The sequence below is a fragment of the Panthera leo genome, chromosome E2 (genome assembly GCF_018350215.1).
Source record: "Panthera leo isolate Ple1 chromosome E2, P.leo_Ple1_pat1.1, whole genome shotgun sequence".
In the NCBI taxonomy this organism is placed as follows: Eukaryota; Metazoa; Chordata; class Mammalia; order Carnivora; family Felidae; genus Panthera; species Panthera leo.
Window position 1 is genome coordinate 43,081,977 of NC_056693.1, and position 17,800 is coordinate 43,099,776.

General features: G+C 54.0%; 2 protein-coding genes across 5 annotated transcripts; both read left to right on the plus strand.

The window, feature by feature from the left end:
• The first annotated feature begins 956 nt into the window (after positions 1-956).
• On the plus strand, positions 957-12,446 carry EDC4 (enhancer of mRNA decapping 4). Of its 4 annotated transcripts, none has more exons than XM_042920456.1 (29): positions 957-1,241; positions 3,896-4,052; positions 4,386-4,497; positions 4,795-4,894; positions 5,156-5,345; positions 5,453-5,600; positions 5,687-5,791; positions 6,119-6,228; positions 6,320-6,403; positions 6,497-6,592; positions 6,683-6,785; positions 6,903-7,083; positions 7,171-7,243; positions 7,343-7,434; positions 7,501-7,700; positions 7,795-7,910; positions 7,987-8,155; positions 8,482-8,915; positions 9,000-9,104; positions 9,189-9,341; positions 9,431-9,467; positions 9,600-9,777; positions 9,894-10,049; positions 10,154-10,269; positions 10,366-10,531; positions 10,619-10,805; positions 10,898-11,117; positions 11,504-11,667; positions 11,919-12,446. In XM_042920456.1, exons 1-29 carry the CDS (start codon positions 1,157-1,159, stop codon positions 12,109-12,111), a joined length of 4,230 nt encoding a protein of 1,409 aa, XP_042776390.1. In that variant the 5' UTR covers positions 957-1,156; the 3' UTR covers positions 12,112-12,446. The 4 variants fall into 4 exon arrangements, with proteins under 4 accessions (XP_042776390.1, XP_042776393.1, XP_042776392.1 ...); XM_042920459.1 differs by having other exon boundaries at positions 8,002-8,155; XM_042920458.1 differs by having other exon boundaries at positions 7,513-7,700.
• Positions 12,447-12,547: 101 nt separating this feature from the next.
• Positions 12,548-14,260, plus strand: NRN1L (neuritin 1 like). The gene is made up of 3 exons (XM_042920478.1): positions 12,548-12,908; positions 13,681-13,813; positions 13,948-14,260. Exons 1-3 carry the CDS (start codon positions 12,626-12,628, stop codon positions 14,231-14,233), a joined length of 702 nt encoding a protein of 233 aa, XP_042776412.1. The 5' UTR covers positions 12,548-12,625; the 3' UTR covers positions 14,234-14,260.
• The last annotated feature ends 3,540 nt before the right edge of the window (positions 14,261-17,800 follow it).

Below are 17,800 nucleotides of genomic sequence, written 5' to 3' on the forward strand. Positions count from 1 at the left end.
ACTATCAGGGCAGTTTCTGCTCAGTTTGGGGGACAGAGGCCTTGCCCATTACAAATCTAGCCCTTAGCCCTAAGACCTCTGGTGTTACAAAGTCTGGTGGCAAGATCGCAACCAAAAGCTAGAACCAAACCCAAGTCTTGGGCTGGTGCCCTGCTAGGGGTTTTAAGATTGGTGAGGGCTCCACAGTTAAGCCTGACCTGTACTCCCCTTTCCCCCTGCACTATGGATGGAGGCCAAGGACTTCCTCAGACCCCCCACAAGTTGCCTGGCTACCCTCGGTACAGGGTTGGATGATGAACTGTGTTTAGAAGACCACACTTAGGAGATTTCAGTGGGACTGATTTAGGATGCTATGTGTTTGGGGGAATGGGGGTTGGGAGAGAGGTAGATGCCTGCTGCCTCTTAAACCACCCTGTATAAAATCTGCAATACAGCTTCTTCCATGTACCTGTGCCTGAAATTTCTGCAATAAAGAGGTGTTTTTAAACTCTGGTTTCTTTCTTCCTGCCTGAGGTTGTCAGGCCTGAGTGGGCAGGGGATGCTGGGGGATATTAAGTAACAATGCGATGTTTGTGATTTGACTATCTTCCCCTTAAAATTCCTGGGTTTACAATTCCCCTGAGGCCTTGGGTCGCCCTGCCCCATTTCGCAAAGGGGAGGCCTACCAATTCACCTTTTTCCTGGATAGGGTCTGAGGGACTAACCTGGGTGGCTAAGTTGATCCAGTTCTGGGCTCAGTGAGTTCATGTTCTGGTAATCGACATAAACTGGACGGGATGTCCCAAGGTGCACAGGGATTTGGGCAGTTCACTACGTAGATATTTGCTCTGCCTCAGCCCTGAAGAAGGTTGATTTACCTCACCCGTTGACCAAAGGGTCCGGGAGGGGTGAAGCTTCCGCCCCCAGCCCGGAACCTTTCTTCTTCACCCTGCGCAGGTTCCGGGAGCCAGGGCTCTGGCGGGCCGGAAGTGGAGGCGGTTGGTGGTGCTGGTGGGGCACAGGGACGCGGCGCGGGCGGCGGTTTGCGGGCGGCGGGTGGACCGAGTTTAGTGACCGCTGTCTTGCTGTCTGGTCCTGGCAGGGCTGTGCGCGGCTGCACTCTGCGCGGAGGTAGCGAAACGAACGCGGCGTGGACGAGACGCCTGCGCCTGGGCCCATGGCCTCCTCCTGCGCGAGCATCGACATCGAGGACGCCACGCAGCACCTGCGGGACATCCTCAAGCTGGACCGGCCCGCGGGGGGTGAGCCAGTACACCGGGGGTGGGCTCTCGGCGAGCGGGCATTAAGGGCGGCGTGGGTCTGGGCCGTCCTCAGGGCCCACAGGTCTCTCAGGACCAATTCCGCATCCTCCTGGCTGGTGAGGCAAGACGGGGGTTGGAGCGGTAAATTGCTGACCGTGCCCGTCAAGGGTGCAAATCCCTTCCCATTCCGGAGCCGGGCCGTTCTGCCTCGCGTCCTTCAGCGTCTCTGCTGAAGGTGAGACTCCTTCTCTGAATCCGCAGGGCTCAGTTCGTGTCCTGGCCCCAAGGTCTGTAGTGTTACTGGGGCTAGCTCAGGTTCCCTATCCTTGTGCCATAGTTCTGAGGCCTGGTCTGGCCTCGGTGTGCGGAGTTCTGGGTCTAGACCTAGGCGCTGGGCTGAGGAGCCACTGGTCCCCCTCTGCAATTCGCCCTTCACTCTGGAATACAGACTCGAGGTCTGCTGTTCTAAAACTGATTTTCAGGAGAAAGATGACCAGCCCCATTTCCGTGTCCTTTCTGGGATTAAAGCAAATCACAGACTGCATGACACTGATTGGATTAGGCTACAAACATTTGCAAGCCCTAGTTTATTTCTATTTACTTAAACTTTACTTGGGCTTGTAGTGATAGAGCTGCTCCTGCCCTCAAGGAGCCTTGAGAACATAGAGAGCTAATGAGGTTGTAACATCATGGAATTGTCATTGAAAAAAAGGAGTATTTTGGTACTGTGATGGAGATATGGTAGATGGGGTTGGAGCTGGAGAGTGCCTGAGAACAGATCTGAGACCGAAGACAGTGTTTAGGTTAGGTGTTATAATATGAACAGGTGATTGTCAAGAATGGCATTCTGCAAAGAACAAATAGAATGTGTGAAGGCACCAAAGTTTCCTGGCAGGTGCAGGAACCTGTGAAAAGTTGTAGTGGTTGAAAGATTGGCTGGTGATGGTGGTGTGGGTATGCAGTGACCACAGCTGAGAATTGGTGTTTCCTGGGACCCTGTTCTTAAACCTGCTGGGAGGCCCAAACTGGCTGCTTTTGGAAGCAGGCACTGGTGCTCATCCTGGGTGGGTTTAGCTGCCCCTTACCCCCTGAGGAAAATCCATCTGCTGCCTGAAACCACTAAGCACTTCATCCCAGACCTGGAATGTGTGCTCCCTTTACTTGTGAGCTTGGCTTGGACCTCTCCTGCTCATCCCCTCTGTGCAGACTAGACTGCACAAAGCTTTGGTAGAGTCTGATGTGGCCAGTATTTTGTAGCTTGTTTGTCTTCATGGTAGCTTGCCTGGGAGGAAGAGTGGCCAGCCTCTCCCTGAACAGCTGAAGTGGCTCTGATCCAAGTGAAGTGGCCTGTAGGCTTTCCACTTAATTCCTTATTTGTTGATTGGTACCTAATTGCCCAGTTTTCCAAGTAGCTCTTGCTGGTCTCCTCTCAATGGAGCACCATGTCAAACTCCATACTGTCTTGTGACTAGAAACTTACCATGTTTTTCAATGTGGAGCCCTAGTTTCTTTGTCACCTGGGAGTTTTAGGGTGGTTTCTGAGACTGTGAGGGTGCTTGAAACAGCCAATGGCAAACAACTGAAATGCTGTCTTTTCCGACTATAGTTTCTCTTTACTTTGTCCCAACTCCTTCATGTCCATTCTTTCTGAGTTTACATGCCCAAGGTGGTTCGTCTTCTGAGCCATTTCTGTGAGGGGCAGGTTCCTTTCTTTCTTACTTCCTTATTGATGTCCTTTCATGTGTTAGGAGTCCATCTCGCTTCTCTATCTTCTACCACTATCTTGGTCTAGGACCTAGTATCTCTTACTTGGATTCTCAACTATGCTACATGCTGACTTAAAGCAGTCAGTCTTTTGGCCATAGCAGACCATGTCACCTTCCCATTTAAAACTCTTTTGTGGCTCTCTAGGGGCACCTGGATGGCTCAGTCGATTGTGCTTCTGAATCTTGATTTCAACTCAGGTCATGATCCCACAGTAGTGGGATTGAGCTCCTTGTCCTCTCAGCGTAGATCCTCTTTGGGATTCTCTCTCTCCCCCTCCACCCCTCCCCTGCTCATGTGCACGCACGTGCTCTTTCACTCTCCCTCTCAAAAAAAAAAAAAAAAAAAAAGATATGTGTGTGTATGTATGTATATATATATAGAGAGAGAGAGAGACACACACACACATACACTCACTCTTCTGTGGCTCTCATTGCTACAGGGAGAATTTAAGCACCCAAGATTCATACCTGAGACCTCTGTAGCTTGTTTTCCCTCCATCTTTCCTGTTTGTGTGTTCCAGCCACACAGGCTGTGATGGCATCTCCTCTATGAAGTCTGTCCTGACCCTTTCCATGCCTTCCCTGAAGTACGCAGAGCCCCTCTGTGCCGACCCGAGCCTGAGTATTAATTGACTTCACCAGGTTCTTGATAGCTTTACTCCTCCTTCAGGTAGAAGAGCCCCATGCACATCTTTGGTCCTGGCAGAGACTGAGTTAACTATCAGAGTTTATGGGACAAAAGATGAACCAAGGGCCCTCCTCCCCACTGACATGGCTCCCTCAGTGCAATGTTCCTAGAGCACCTCATGGTTCTTGAATGAAATTCTACAGGAGGAGAGGCCAGTGAGCAGGTGGAACAACCTTCAGAGCAGCCCTTTCTATCCCCAGGTCCCAGTGCAGAGAGCCAGCGGCCATCTAATGCCTACAATGGAGATCTCAATGGGCTTCTGGTCCCAGACCCCCTCTGCTCAGGTGATGGTACTTCAACAAACAAGTCTGGTCTCCGGGCCATGCCACCTATTAATCTTCAGGAAAAGCAGGTCATGTGAGTGTCTGGGAAATGGCAGTGGTGGTGCTGGGTCTTTGGGATGATGCACTTAATCACGTTATATTTGTGCTAGAGTGAGAGGAAAGGACAAGCTAAAGAGCTTGGCCTGGATCTGAAGTTTGAGCTTCCATCTTAGCATGGAAATAGGCCCATTACCAAGGAGGGAGGTGAGCAAAGGGAACTGTGGGTTTGGGGACCAGTAGACTAGGCATAGCTGAGCACCTGGGACTTGACACCTTTACTAGAGTGGTTGTATTCTCTCCCCCTCCCGACCATGCCCATTGAGACTTTGTGAGAACAGGAGTCAAGCTTGTTCATCCCTTCCCATAGCTGCCTCTCAGGAGATGACAGCTCTACGTGCATTGGGATTTTGGCCAAGGAGGTGGAGATTGTGGCCAGCAGTGACTCTAGCATCTCAAGCAAGGCACGGGGCAGCAACAAGGTGGGTGCCAGGATGTTGTGGCATGTATGGTGGATGGGGACATGTTCAGCCTTTCCCTCCCCTAACCCATGTTGCCAATTCCTATGGGAACCAACGTGACAGGTAGTGTGCCTCAGTCTCAGAAAGCCAGGGTTAGCTGCCAATCTCTGTGGGAATCTGGCCTCAAGAGTTGTGAATGTGTGGCTGGGCTCACACATAGGGCATCTTCTGTCCCCAGGGATGCTGGGGACCAACTGGGCTCTGGCAGAACTAACCTAGCCCTCAGCCTCTACAACCTTTCTCACCCTTGTTTCTCAGGTGAAAATCCAGCCTGTGGCCAAGTATGACTGGGAGCAGAAATACTACTACGGCAACCTGATTGCTGTGTCCAACTCCTTCTTGGCCTATGCCATTCGGGGTGAGTAGGGGCAGGGGAGAGGAGGGAGCTGTTCTGCTAGAAACCTCAGAGATGCAAATCCACTGTCAGGCCATTCAGCCCACTCAGCCTTTAGGGTACAATAGAAGGCTTATCTGTGCTGCCCCCACCTCAGACAGGCCTTGGGGAGCCAAGCGGGAAAACTGAGCTTGAGACTGGTAGTGACAATGAGGCAGGCAAGGGCAGGGCTTCTCTGCCACTGCCTGGGCCTTACTCAGTGGCCTACTGCTCTTCTGATTCCAGCCGCCAACAATGGCTCAGCGATGGTGCGGGTGATCAGTGTAAGCACTTCGGAGCGGACCCTGCTCAAGGGCTTCACAGGCAGCGTGGCTGATCTGGCCTTTGCACACCTGAATTCCTCACAGCTGGCCTGCCTAGATGAGGCAGGCAACCTGTTTGTGTGGCGCTTGGCTCTAGTTAATGGCAAAATTCAGTATCCTTTCCCTGGGGTGGGATGGGGGACTGAAGAAAGGTGGGTGGGACTGGGGCTACCAGACACACCTCATCATCCACCTGTTTAGCCCTTAACACCCTGCTCAGAGAAGAGATCTTGGTCCACATCCAGCAGCCAGAGGGTACACCACTGAACCACTTCCGTAGGATCATCTGGTGCCCCTTCATCCCTGAGGAGAGTGAGGACTGCTGTGAGGAGGGCAGCCCAACGGTGGCCCTGTTGCATGAGGACCGGGTGAGGGAACCATGCATGAGGGGAGAGGAGGGGACAGAGCGTCCATGGTGTGGGCATGGGCTGAACACTCATCTTGTACCCTGCAGGCTGAGGTGTGGGACCTGGACATGCTCCGCTCCAACCACAGCACCTGGCCTGTGCGTGTCAGCCAGATCAAGCAAGGCTTCATCGTGGTCAAAGGCCATAGCACGGTAAGCCTGCAACTGACTGCCTCCTTGCTCTCCCCACTTTCCTTATGTTCCTCATCTGTCCCCTGAACACACCTGCCCAGGTGGCTTTACTGGCACTCTGCCCGTGGGAACTCTGAACACAAAGTGACCCTTACCTATGGAATGCCTGCCTAGCCTGGCTTCAGCCTAGGGGTCTGATCTTCTGTACAGTCATCCATTTAATCGGTCTTTCATAAAAACGTACGCACCCACTGTGGGTCAGCTTAGCTCACTACCATCCTCACCTGAGAAGGGCTTGCTCCCACCACTAGGCAGGTGGCAAAGCAAGGCTCTTTGGGTTCTTCCCAGTGTCTAAGTGAAGGGGCCCTCTCACCCGATGGGACTGTCCTGGCTACTGCAAGCCATGATGGCTTTGTCAAGTTCTGGCAGATCTACATTGAGGGGCAGGATGAACCAAGGTAAGGCAGAGCCTGAGGGATCGAGACACCCCTCCCCCACCAAGGTGAGGACCAGATCATTCACTCAGACCCATCATCTGCCTTCTTGCAGGTGTCTGCACGAATGGAAGCCTCATGATGGGAGGTCCCTTTCCTGCCTCCTGTTCTGTGACAACCATAAGAAACAGGACCCTGAGTGAGTGAGTGGGCAGGCAGGTGGGTAGTGGGCTGGACCTTAATTCTCCAGTAGGGGGCCCAGCCAGCTATTCGATGCCTTGGTGCTTTGCAGAGTCCCTTTCTGGAGGTTCCTTATTACTGGCGCTGACCAGAATCGAGAGCTAAAGATGTGGTGCACAGTGTCCTGGACCTGTCTGCAGACAATTCGGTAAGCAGAGGCTGGCTAGGGGCAGCAGAGTTATGGATGTGGGTTATTTCCACTCTCTGTCTCATTAATCCTGCCTCCCCGGCCCCTCAGTTTCTCCCCAGATATCTTTAGCTCAGTGAGTGTGCCCCCCAGCCTCAAGGTTTGTCTGGACCTCTCAGCTGAATACCTTATTCTCAGCGATGTGCAACGGAAGGTAACCTATAGTGGGGCACCCTGGGCAGAGCCGGTATCTTCAGGGCAGCAGGGGTGTTGGGCACATCCACAACCCTCACAGCCACTGGGCTCAGCTGTGAGTTTACTCTCTGTGCAGGTCCTCTACGTGATGGAGCTGCTGCAGAACCAGGAGGAGGGCCGTGCCTGCTTCAGCTCCATCTCTGAGTTCCTGCTCACCCATCCTGTGCTGAGCTTCGGTATCCAGGTTGTGAGTCGCTGCCGGCTGCGGCACACTGAAGTGCTACCTGCTGAGGAAGAGAATGACAGCCTAGGGGCTGGTGAGCTGGTCAAGGTCAGGGTATATGTATGTAGGGAAGTGTGGAGTCAGAGAGGGCCAGGCTTAGTTGCCCACACTGTCTTTGTAGATGGAACCCACGGAGCTGGTGCTGTGGAGTCTGCAGCTGGTGTGCTCATCAAACTCTTCTGTGTGCATACTAAGTGAGTACGTTGGGAAGTACCAGTGCCCTGTCTGTGCTCCTCCCCACCCTACTGCTCTGGCCCCTTTGAGTCCTCTCCTACTCTCTTCTCTGCCTGTAGGGCATTGCAAGACGTACAGATCCGCTTCCAGCCACAGCTGAACCCTGATGTGGTGGCCCCACTCCCCACCCACACTGCCCATGAGGACTTCGGTGAGTGAGGAGTAAGAGGGAAGCAGGTTAGACTGACCAGGTTCTGAGATCTGACTCAAGTGGCAGCTTTCCCCACAGCATTTGGAGAGTCTCGGCCCGAACTGGGCTCTGAGGGCCTGGGGTCAGCTACCCAAGGCTCCCAGCCTGACCTCCGACGCATAGTGGAGCTACCTGCACCTGCTGACTTCCTTAGTCTGAGCAGTGAGACCAAGCCCAAGCTGATGACACCTGACGCCTTCATGACACCTAGCACCTCCCTGCAGCAGGTATGCTGGTGGAGGAGTGTGGGGCTCAGGGCAAGGGGACCCGGGAATGTCCCACCTGCAGGCCATATAGTGCTGATCCCCTGCCTCTCCCCAGATTGCTGCCTCCCCCAGCAACAGCAACAGCAGCAGCAGCTCCAGCTCCAGCTCCTCCTCTCTTACAGCTGTGTCTGCCATGAGCAGTACCTCAGCTGTGGACCCCTCCCTGCCCAGGTGAAGCGAGGCTCAGGGTTGGGGGATGGCAGGGGCTGGTGCCAGGTGATACCAAACTCTGGCTGCTATACCTTAGCCTTCCTGCCACCAGGCCACCCGAGGAGCTGACTTTGAGCCCCAAGTTGCAGCTGGATGGCAGTTTGACAATGAGCAGCAGCAGCAGCCTGCAGGCAAGCCCGCGTAGCCTCTTGCCTAGCTTGCTCCCAGGTCCAGCTGACAAACTGACTCCCAAAGCACCTGGACAGGTGTGTGTGTAGGAGTGTGTATGAAGTACAGGGTGGCAGGTATCTGGTTGTGGGAAGCTTGGTGGCACTCTACTCCCATAGCACCTGAGGCCTTTCTCTGAGGTCATTCCAGCCTTCCCTGTTCCCTGGAGGGCAACTTCTCAACCTATATCCTATATTTCTACCTCCCATAGCCTATTTTCCTATCTCCTCCCCTCCCGGGCTGTGGGATTTTTGATCTGCATCCCCCACTGCAGTGTCTCATCTCTACAAACGTCAGGGCCTCATCTCTGTGCTCTCCCATCCCCATGTCCCACCACCTAAGTCCCATCTTTGCTCCACCTCAGGTGCCTACTGCTGCTTCTGCACTATCACTGGAGCTGCAGGAAGTGGAGCCCCTGGGGCTACCCCAGGCTTCCCCTAGCCGTACCCGCTCCCCTGATGTTATCTCCTCAGCTTCCACTGCCCTGTCCCAGGACATCCCTGAGATTGCATCTGAGGCCCTCTCCCGTGGTTTTGTCTCCTCTGCTCCTGAGGGTCTTGAACCAGATAGTATGGCCTCGGCTGCCTCAGCGCTACACCTGCTGTCCCCACGGCCCCGGCCAGCATCTGAGCTTGGCTCTCAGCTTGGCCTGGATGGAGGCCCTGGGGATGGGGATCGGCATAGTACCCCTTCCCTTTTGGAGGCAGCCTTGACCCAGGAAGCCACAGCCCCTGACAATCAGGTCTGGCCTACGGCACCAGACATTACTCGTGAGACCTGCAGCAGCCTGGCAGAGAGGTGAGGAGCCTGGCAGGACAAAGTGTGCTGGTGGTAGGGGTTTCAGATAGAGTCATGCACTGTTGAGTTGGCCTGTTCCTTCAGTCCCAGGAATGGCCTCCAGGAGAAGCACAAGAGCCTGGCCTTCCACCGACCACCTTATCACCTCCTGCAGCAACATGATAGCCAGGATGCCAGTGCTGAGCAAAGGTTGGTGCCACCCTACACTATTCCTCTCATAGGGAGAGCCAGCAAGTAGGTAGGTGCTTATCTTTCTCTTTCCCCTTCCTACAGTGACCATGATGATGAAGTGGCCAGCCTTGCCTCTGCTGCAGGGGGCTTTGGCACCAAAGTTCCCACTCCACGGCTGCCAGCCAAGGACTGGAAGACCAAGGGATCTCCTCGAGCCTCACCCAAGCTTAAGAGAAAGGGCAAGAAAGATGACGGGTAGGGGGTGGGGTCCTGGGGCCAGGGAGAGGGGTGGTTCCCAGGCTGCCATGCCTGACGTAGCCTGAGGTGCTTCTTGCCCATGGCAGGGATTCGGCCGTAGGATCCCGGCTCATGGAGCACCAGGTAAGTGAAGTAACACCTTTTCCATTTCTGAGAATCCTCCCTGTGAGGGTGGGAAGGGCTCTGGGCCATTCCCTGGTCTGGTGGGTGAGAATGTAGGGGGCAGCATCACCTGATTGTCAGTGCTTCTGGCAGGTGGCAGAAGCTCCTGAAGACTGGCCAGCACTAATTTGGCAACAGCAGAGAGAGCTGGCAGAGCTGCGGCACAGCCAGGAAGAATTGCTGCAGCGTCTTTGCACCCAACTTGAAGGCTTGCAGAGCACAGTCACGGGCCACGTAGAACGCGCCCTAGAGTCACGGCATGAGCAAGACCGTATCCTTATGGGTTGCGGCATGGCATGGCACAGGGGTCGGTTGAAGCAGCAGCATTCTTGGCCCCAGGAAGGGATGTGGGACCCGCTTCAGGCCTATTCCTTAGCTACAACGCAGAGCGGCGGCTGGAGCGGGCACTGGCTGAGGGGCAGCAGCGGGGTGGGCAGCTGCAGGAGCAGCTGACGCAACAGCTGTCCCAGGCACTGTCTTCAGCTATAGCTGGTCGGCTAGAGCGCAGCATACGGGATGAGATCAAGAAGACTGTGCCTCCATGTGAGTTTTGTGTGGAGACTCTGGGTGGGCCAGGTGGGAGTGGGGCTTCCTATCTGTCAATCTGCCTTTCATGGCTCTACCTATTCCTTCTCACCCTGCCCCAGGTGTCTCCAGGAGTTTGGAGCCAGTGGCAGGCCAACTGAGCAATTCTGTGGCCACCAAGCTCACAGCTGTGGAGGGTAGCATGAAAGAGAATATCTCCAAGCTACTAAAGTCCAAGGTGCTGTAGGGCCCCAGATGACAGATTGGTGGTTGGTGGGCCAGGTCAGGCCAACTTGGGCTCAGCCTTTCAACTCAGCCTTCCCTCTTCCCCCAGAACTTGACAGATGCCATTGCCCGAGCAGCTGCAGACACATTACAGGGGCCAATGCAGTCTGCCTACCGTGAAGCCTTCCAGAGCGTGGTACTGCCAGCCTTTGAGAAGAGCTGCCAGGCCATGTTCCAGCAGATCAATGATAGCTTCCGACTGGGCACGCAAGAATGTGAGTGGGGTCATATGCTTCAAGGTGGGAGGGGCTGGCCCCCTCTCCCCCACTATCCCTCTCATGGCCCCTATGGTGACCTCTCAGACTTGCAGCAGCTAGAGAGCCACATGAAGAGCCGGAAGGCACGAGAACAGGAAGCACGGGAGCCCGTGTTGGCCCAGCTGCGAGGCCTGGTCAGCACACTGCAGGGTGCCACTGAGCAGATGGCAGCCACTGTATCCAGCAGCGTTCGGGCTGAGGTGCAGCACCAGCTGCACGTGGCTGTGGGCAGGTGTGTGGGCAGGGTGCTGGGCAAGGTGGTGTGTTTTGAAAGTGCCAGATGGGACTTCTTATCTACCTCATCTCCCTCACTTCCCTTTGCAGCCTGCAGGAGTCAATTTTAGCACAGGTACAGCGCATCGTTAAAGGTGAGGTGAGTGTAGCACTTAAGGAGCAACAGGCCGCTGTCACGTCTAGCATCATGCAGGCCATGCGTTCAGCTGCTGGCACACCTGTCCCCGCTGCCCACCTCGACTGCCAGGCCCAGCAAGCCCATATTCTACAGCTGCTGCAGCAGGGCCACCTCAATCAGGCCTTCCAGCAGGTACGCCAGGCATTAGGTCCAGGTAGGGGTTAGGTGTTTCCTGACAAGGCCCACACACCATACTCTACCTGTCAGGCTCTGGGCAGTCTGACCCTAACAGGCTGTTCTTGGTTCTCTTTGGCCTTTCTGGCCATTTCCCCCTACTTCTCTGCCTGGTTCCAGGGTCTTTTTACCTCAGTCTACCTTGTTTCATGACTACCCTTCTTAGGAAACCTCTCCTGATCTCTTAAAGTAACAACACATCCCTATATTACTGTCTCTGGGCCCCTGAGCATCCCCCTCTGGAGCCCTCGGTACCCTACCCTGGTCATTATTTCCCTGGCCACACAGCCAGACAAGTAGGTATTCCATTCTGACATTAGCTATAAATACTGTTCTTACCCTAGGCCCTGACGGCTGCTGACCTGAACCTGGTGCTGTATGTGTGTGAAACTGTGGACCCAGGGCAGGTTTTTGGGCAGCCACCCTGCCCGCTCTCCCAGCCTGTGCTCCTTTCCCTCATCCAGCAGCTGGCCTCTGACCTTGGTACTCGAACTGACCTCAAGCTCAGGTGAGTGGACTCAGGTCAGGAGACAGGCTGGGGTGAAGGTGGGGGAGCAGTTCAAAGCAGAGACTTCTGCCTGACTCTGCTTCCTAATTTTTTCCCACCTCTGTTCCCACCCATCTCAGACTTTGAGGACCCTTCCCCGCCCACCCACCCCCCCCACCCCCCATCAGCCGTCCCTCTGGGCCTCAGTGCCACTAGGGGGCACTCCCATTTGCCGGAACCCACCTGTATCCTGTCCCTTTCTTCCACCACAGCTACCTGGAAGAGGCTGTGATGCACCTGGACCACAGTGACCCCATCACTCGGGACCACATGGGCTCCGTCATGGCCCAGGTGCGCCAGAAGCTCTTTCAGTTCCTGCAGGCTGAGCCGCACAACTCACTTGGCAAAGTGGCCCGGCGTCTCAGCCTCATGCTGCACGGCCTTGTAACCCCTAGCCTCCCTTAGCTAAGCCTGCCTTGCCCAGGGGTGGGGAGGCACTGAAGGCCAGCACACAGGCTTAGGCTAGTGTCTGTCCTTTTACCTGCTTAGGCTCCCACCTCTGGGGTGTTTGAGGGGAGAGCACTGGATGTGGTCTACAGGTTGTGGTAGCCAGCAGGTTTTGGCTGGGCCCAGGGTGGGTATTGTGCCTTCTTGGGTTCTGCCATGCCTGGAGCATGACCCCTGAGATCGTGACACCACTTGAGTTGAATTTTCCATATTCCTTTTTACCTCCGATTTGGATCTTTTTGTTTTTGAAAAATGTTGAGAAATTCAATTAAATGCTTTTGGAATAAAATGGAGCATGTGTGTGCATTTGGTGTAACTTTGATAAGGGCCTCTGTTCTCTCTTCCGTCTCCTCCCTGTGTGGAGTTCTGTCTAGGCTAACCCAGGTGCCTGGATGCCCACCCTCATCTGCGCAACTTTCTTCCCAGAAACCCTTCTCCATCTCTGAGACAGGGCCCTGGGGTCAGCTCTGCAATGCCTGTGTCCCCAGCTCTTCTCTCTTTGGTCCCTACCCGCCTTTGCCTATCTCCCTACTGGGGTGGGGCCGCCAGCTGGCTTTGGGCCCCGCCCCCGACTCCCATCCAATCACAGGCCCTTTTTCCGGAGGCTGGGCCGAAGGGCTGCGCTTGCAAGCTGCTAGCTCAGGCACTAGGCTCCCAGCCGGGGATGATGCGCAGCTACTCCTCCTGTCACCACCGCCAGCGACTGCCCCGACCATCCGGTGTGCTGGGGCTGTTGCTGCTGCTGCTACCACTTGGTGAGTGCGGGAGTGCCAGACCCAGCTTGGCAACCGGGCGGCACACTCTCCCCAGTCTGGGTATAGGGTGTGTGGGAGCAGAGGCACAGCCTTGAGTGCTGAGAACCAGGCTGGAGAGGAGGTGCAAGGGCTCCAGCGAAGGAATAACGTGTTCCAGTGGTTTCAGGATGCAAAATGGGCATGAACTGAGGCCTAGTCGTGGGGAAAGGACCCTGAAATTCCACAGCCCCTTTCCGATAAATGGAGACATAGGATGTGATGGGACTCTTATACCAGCTGTGGGACCCCTGAGGTCCTCTGTTAGGGTCTCACCTAGATCCTGACCCCTGTATCCTGTTCTACCTGGCTGAAAACACCTGTCTTTGGGGATGGGGTGGGAAGGCCAGGCGAAGCTTATCTAGGCTGCAGGACAGTTCAGGAAGCCCAATAGCCCTGGATTCTGCCCCTCCTCTCTGTGTCCTGACTCCTGCATTTGGAACATCCTCACCTGGCCTGCAACCCTAGAAGCTCAGAGGAAGAGTCAGCCCCTTGGGATGGGACACCTTCTTCCCCCTCTCTATGTATCCTGTCCCCATTGCATCTAGAGGTGGGGCGGTCAATGCAGGTGATCACCAGACATGCCCCTTGGTTCTCTTGGGTACCTCTGTTTCACGCTGAGTCACGTCCCCAGAGCATACTCAGGTAAACAAGCCCCTGGGGGCTTAGCGGGGAAGGGGAGCCAGGCGAGTCATGCTATCAACCATTTTCTACCATTTTCTACCCCCACCCCTAGTCCTTGTATCTCCTCTGGCAGCAGCTGCAACAGGCCCAGGGGGCTGTGACACCATATACCAGGGCTTTGCTGAATGTCTCATCCGCTTGGGGGACAGCATGGGCCTGGGAGGCGAACTGGAGACTGTCTGCAGGTAAGGGTAGGTGTGACGACAGCCACCTGATCACCAGACCCCCACCACCAGGCCCTTGGGGCCTGAACCTTTTCCTTCCCATTAGAAAAGTCTCTTTGCCCCACCTAATTACCCTAACCCCAAGCCTTTAACAGGTCTTGGAATGACTTCCACATCTGTGCCTCCCGAGTCCTATTGCGCTGTCCGGAGGAGGCTGCCGCCGTGTGGGAGTCACTACAGCAAGAAGCTCGCCGCGCCCCACACCCGGATAACTTGCATGCTCTGTGTGGCACCCCTGTGCGCATTAGGGAGCATGGCACGGGCCCTGAGACCAACCAGGAGACACTGCAGGCAACAGGGTCTGCACATAGCCCAGCCCCTGCACCCCCACTGCTGGCAGCTGCTCTGGCACTTGCCTGCCTCCTAGGGCCTCTGGCCTAGCCAGTCTAGTGGAGTAGCGGCACCCCTGCCTCCTACCCTGCTCTGGTGGCTGCTGCTGGGGCTCTGCAGAGTGCCCTTGGCTTTCATTAAAGGTATTTATATTTGTACTAAGCTCCTTCCTTTCTTCTGGCTATAGCCTGCTTGGCTGGGGCGGAGGCCTCCAGAAGCTGATCCCCAGGACTGGATGGGTGGGGCCCATGGCTGCCACAGGGGACTCAATCTTTCTACTTACAGACACTCATTTCCCAGGGCTGGCTGTGCAAAGCTTTCCATTGTGTGCAGGTTCCAAGAGCTCTGGTGGTGACCTGAAATCTACCGGAATGCACAGCCTTCCTCTGTTCTCCCAGGCTGTCATTCCTACCCCTGCCTGCCCTTCATATCCTGGCCTTTACAGGCAAGGTGAGAGCGTGGAGTGTACCACCTCACCCCCAAGCTCCTCAAGCCAGTCCACCCCCATCCCCACATTCCAGCCTCCACATTCCTGTCATGCCACCACCTCATCCTCCCTCTCCTAACTACCACCTTAGCCTTCAAGACAGATTAAGTGCTCTGTCCTCTCCCTCTCCGGGGTCCTGATCTACTTGAGTGGAGCCTGTTCCAGAAAGTGGGGAGTCCCTGTTGGGGTCTGTATTCAAGTCCCTGAGGTGACCTGGAGCTTATTAACTGCGGTCATAATGAGGATTCCTCTGGACTCTACTCAAGCTTGTTCTTTGAGAAGAGGTATGCATTGTGAAGTCAACAATCCCAGAAGACTTTCTGGAAGCATGGAATGAGCATGCGTGTGAGGAGCCCCTGTCCACTCTGGCGAAGAGCAAGAATCTGCATGGGCAGAATCCTGAGGCAAGGAGGAGCCCTCAGAGAGGGTGAGACCCTCTCTCGGTCATTCTTCCACCACCACCCCATGACTTGTGTGGGCAGTGCCGTGAACTCACTGACTTCTGCTCACACTCCCTCTGCCTTATTTGCCATTTTTAAAAACTGAGAACTGATTCTGATGTTAAGCTCTTTTTCATTCTATGAGGCCCTCATTCTGTGAGGCCCTGCATAAACCAGCTCTGCCCACAGTTGCTTCAGTCCACTCCTGCAACTCCCTTCTGCTTGAGCATGGAGCAGTGATCTGCCTACCTAGTCCTTGACATCAGGGGAGCCTTCAGGGAAGGCATGTGATGAGGGTGATAGAAGAGGTCAGAATGGATGGGGCTGAGTTGGACAGGGCTTTACAAGAGGGGCCCAAAGGAATCAGGGTTGGCATTTAGAGCTTGGCAGACTAGGTATACACTAGAGCCCATGCCGGGGAGCTATTGTTCCCAGGACAGAATCGGGCCTAATTGAACCATTGTTTGGCTCCAGGGTGATAGGTGCCTCCAGAGACTTCCATCCTCACATGTAGGAGCCCTACTTCATCCATGCTTCCCAAACACCTTCCCATTCCACTTAGCTCAGATACCTCAATCAGCAATCTCTGCCCTACCTTGACTTCTGTGCTTCATTCACCTGTACTTTTATCTCCACTTTTATCTCCCAACCAGTCATTACCCATCTTCTCACATGACTTGAAGGGGAAAAATCAGGAGAAAACTCCTCCCACAACTGCCCCCCTTTGACCAGAATTTTCCAGAAGGAAATGCCAGCCTTTTATTCCCTTGGGTCTTTGTATATTTATTCTCTGTACTCAGAATACCCTTCCCCATATCCTCCTGGTGAACTCCTTTTCTTGTTCAGTATCACCTCCTTCAGAACCCTGACTCCGAGCTGAATCAGAAGCCTCCTACAGATCCACACAGCTCCCCGGCTGTCTTCTGTCTCAATACTGATAACAGTGACTTGCTACTATTTGGGTCTGGGTCAGAATTCTTCATTCTTTATGTCTCTAGCACCCACTTTTGGGCTGGGTATAAAGGCTGCACTTGTAGAAGTGTGTGGAATGAAAGAATCTCTAAGCCTAGCATAGAAAGTGTTATATCAATAAGAGCTTGGACCAAGAACGACCTCAGCATGGAGGATATGTCATTTGGGGCAGCCCCTTTACCTAGCCTGGGCATACTTTGGGCAGGATGATGCTGGGGATCCAAATCCCAAAAGTCTTCTCAAAGCCACTGTTGATTGGTGGCTAGGAGCAGGGGCCCAACTGTGATGGCCAGCCATCAGAGGGATTACTATCCTCCTGCTGTGCCCTACTTTCCCCTGGTTTTTGCTAAGTCCCTGCTCTTCCCTGGAAGTGAGTGACCTGGAGTGTGTGCATGGGGGTGGGGATAGAATCTGCTTTCTGGCCAAGGGCTTAAGAGCTTTGTATGTTTCATCCCAGAGCTGGAGGAGAGGGGTGAGCTGATAGGCAGACTGGGCTCCAGACACATCTGCCCAGCCCAGAGCATCATGGTGATAATGTGTCTTACATTTACAGCTCTGTGGCTATGGAAAAGCTTATTGTTCAGGGTAGAGCCTGGGGGCTGAATGTCCAGAGCTGAGTCCCTCTGCATTAACATGCCTCTTCATCTCAAGGCCCTTTGATCTTTACCAGAGCCCAGACCAGCACCTGGCAGTAGCAAGGGCTCAATAAATACTTGTTGAATTAAGTTGCTGAATGTCTGTAAAACTGGGGTGTTGTGTGGATTTCTACGCCTTATCAACCCTAGAATTCCTTATTATTTTTTAAGTTTATTTATTTATTTTTGAGAGAGAGAGAAAGAGCAGGGAGAGGGGCAGAGAGAGGGGGAGAAATAGAATCCCAAGCAGGCTCCTCGCTGTCAGTGCAGAGCCTGATGTGGGGCTCCATTCACAAATCGTGAGATCATGACCTGAGCGGAAATTAAGAGACGCTTATTTTAATTAAAAATTTTTTAAATGTTTACTTATTTTTGAGAGAGAGAGAGAGAGAGAGTGCACAAGTGGGGTAGGGGCAGAGAGAGAGAGAGGGAGAATCCAAAGCAGGCTCCAGGCACCCAGCTGTCAGGGCAGAACCTGATGCAGGGCTTGAACCCATAAACCACGAGATCATGACCTGAGCCAAAGTCTGATGTTTAACCAACTGAGCCACCCAGGTGCCCCATTGAATTTCATATTACTTTTAACCTTTCACAACAATGATGTGGGGTCAGGATTATGATCCCCATAAAACATAAGAAAAATGAGGCTTAAGGAGGGGAGATGTCTTGCCCAAAGTCACACAGCTGTGGAAGTATCTAGGATATGATCCCAGGTTTGTTTGGCCCTTAATTATCACACTAGACTTTTGGAAGTGATTCTTTGTGGGGGCGGGGGAGAGGAGTGATTTTGAAAGGGTTTTTTTTAATTAAAACATTTTTTTATAGCTTAAAAAATGTTTATTTATTTTAAGAGAGAGAGAGAGAGCTCTAGCAGAGGAGGGGCAGAGAGAGAATCCCAAGCAGGCTCAGTGCTGTCAGCACAGAGCCCCACTTGGGGCTCCATCTTATGAACTGTGAGATCATGACCTGAGCCAAAATCAAAAGTCAGGCGCTTAATGGACTGAGCCACCCAGGTGCCCCTTTAATTTTTTTAAAAAGTAATCTCTACACCCAGTATGGGGCTCGAACCCACAACCCTGAGATC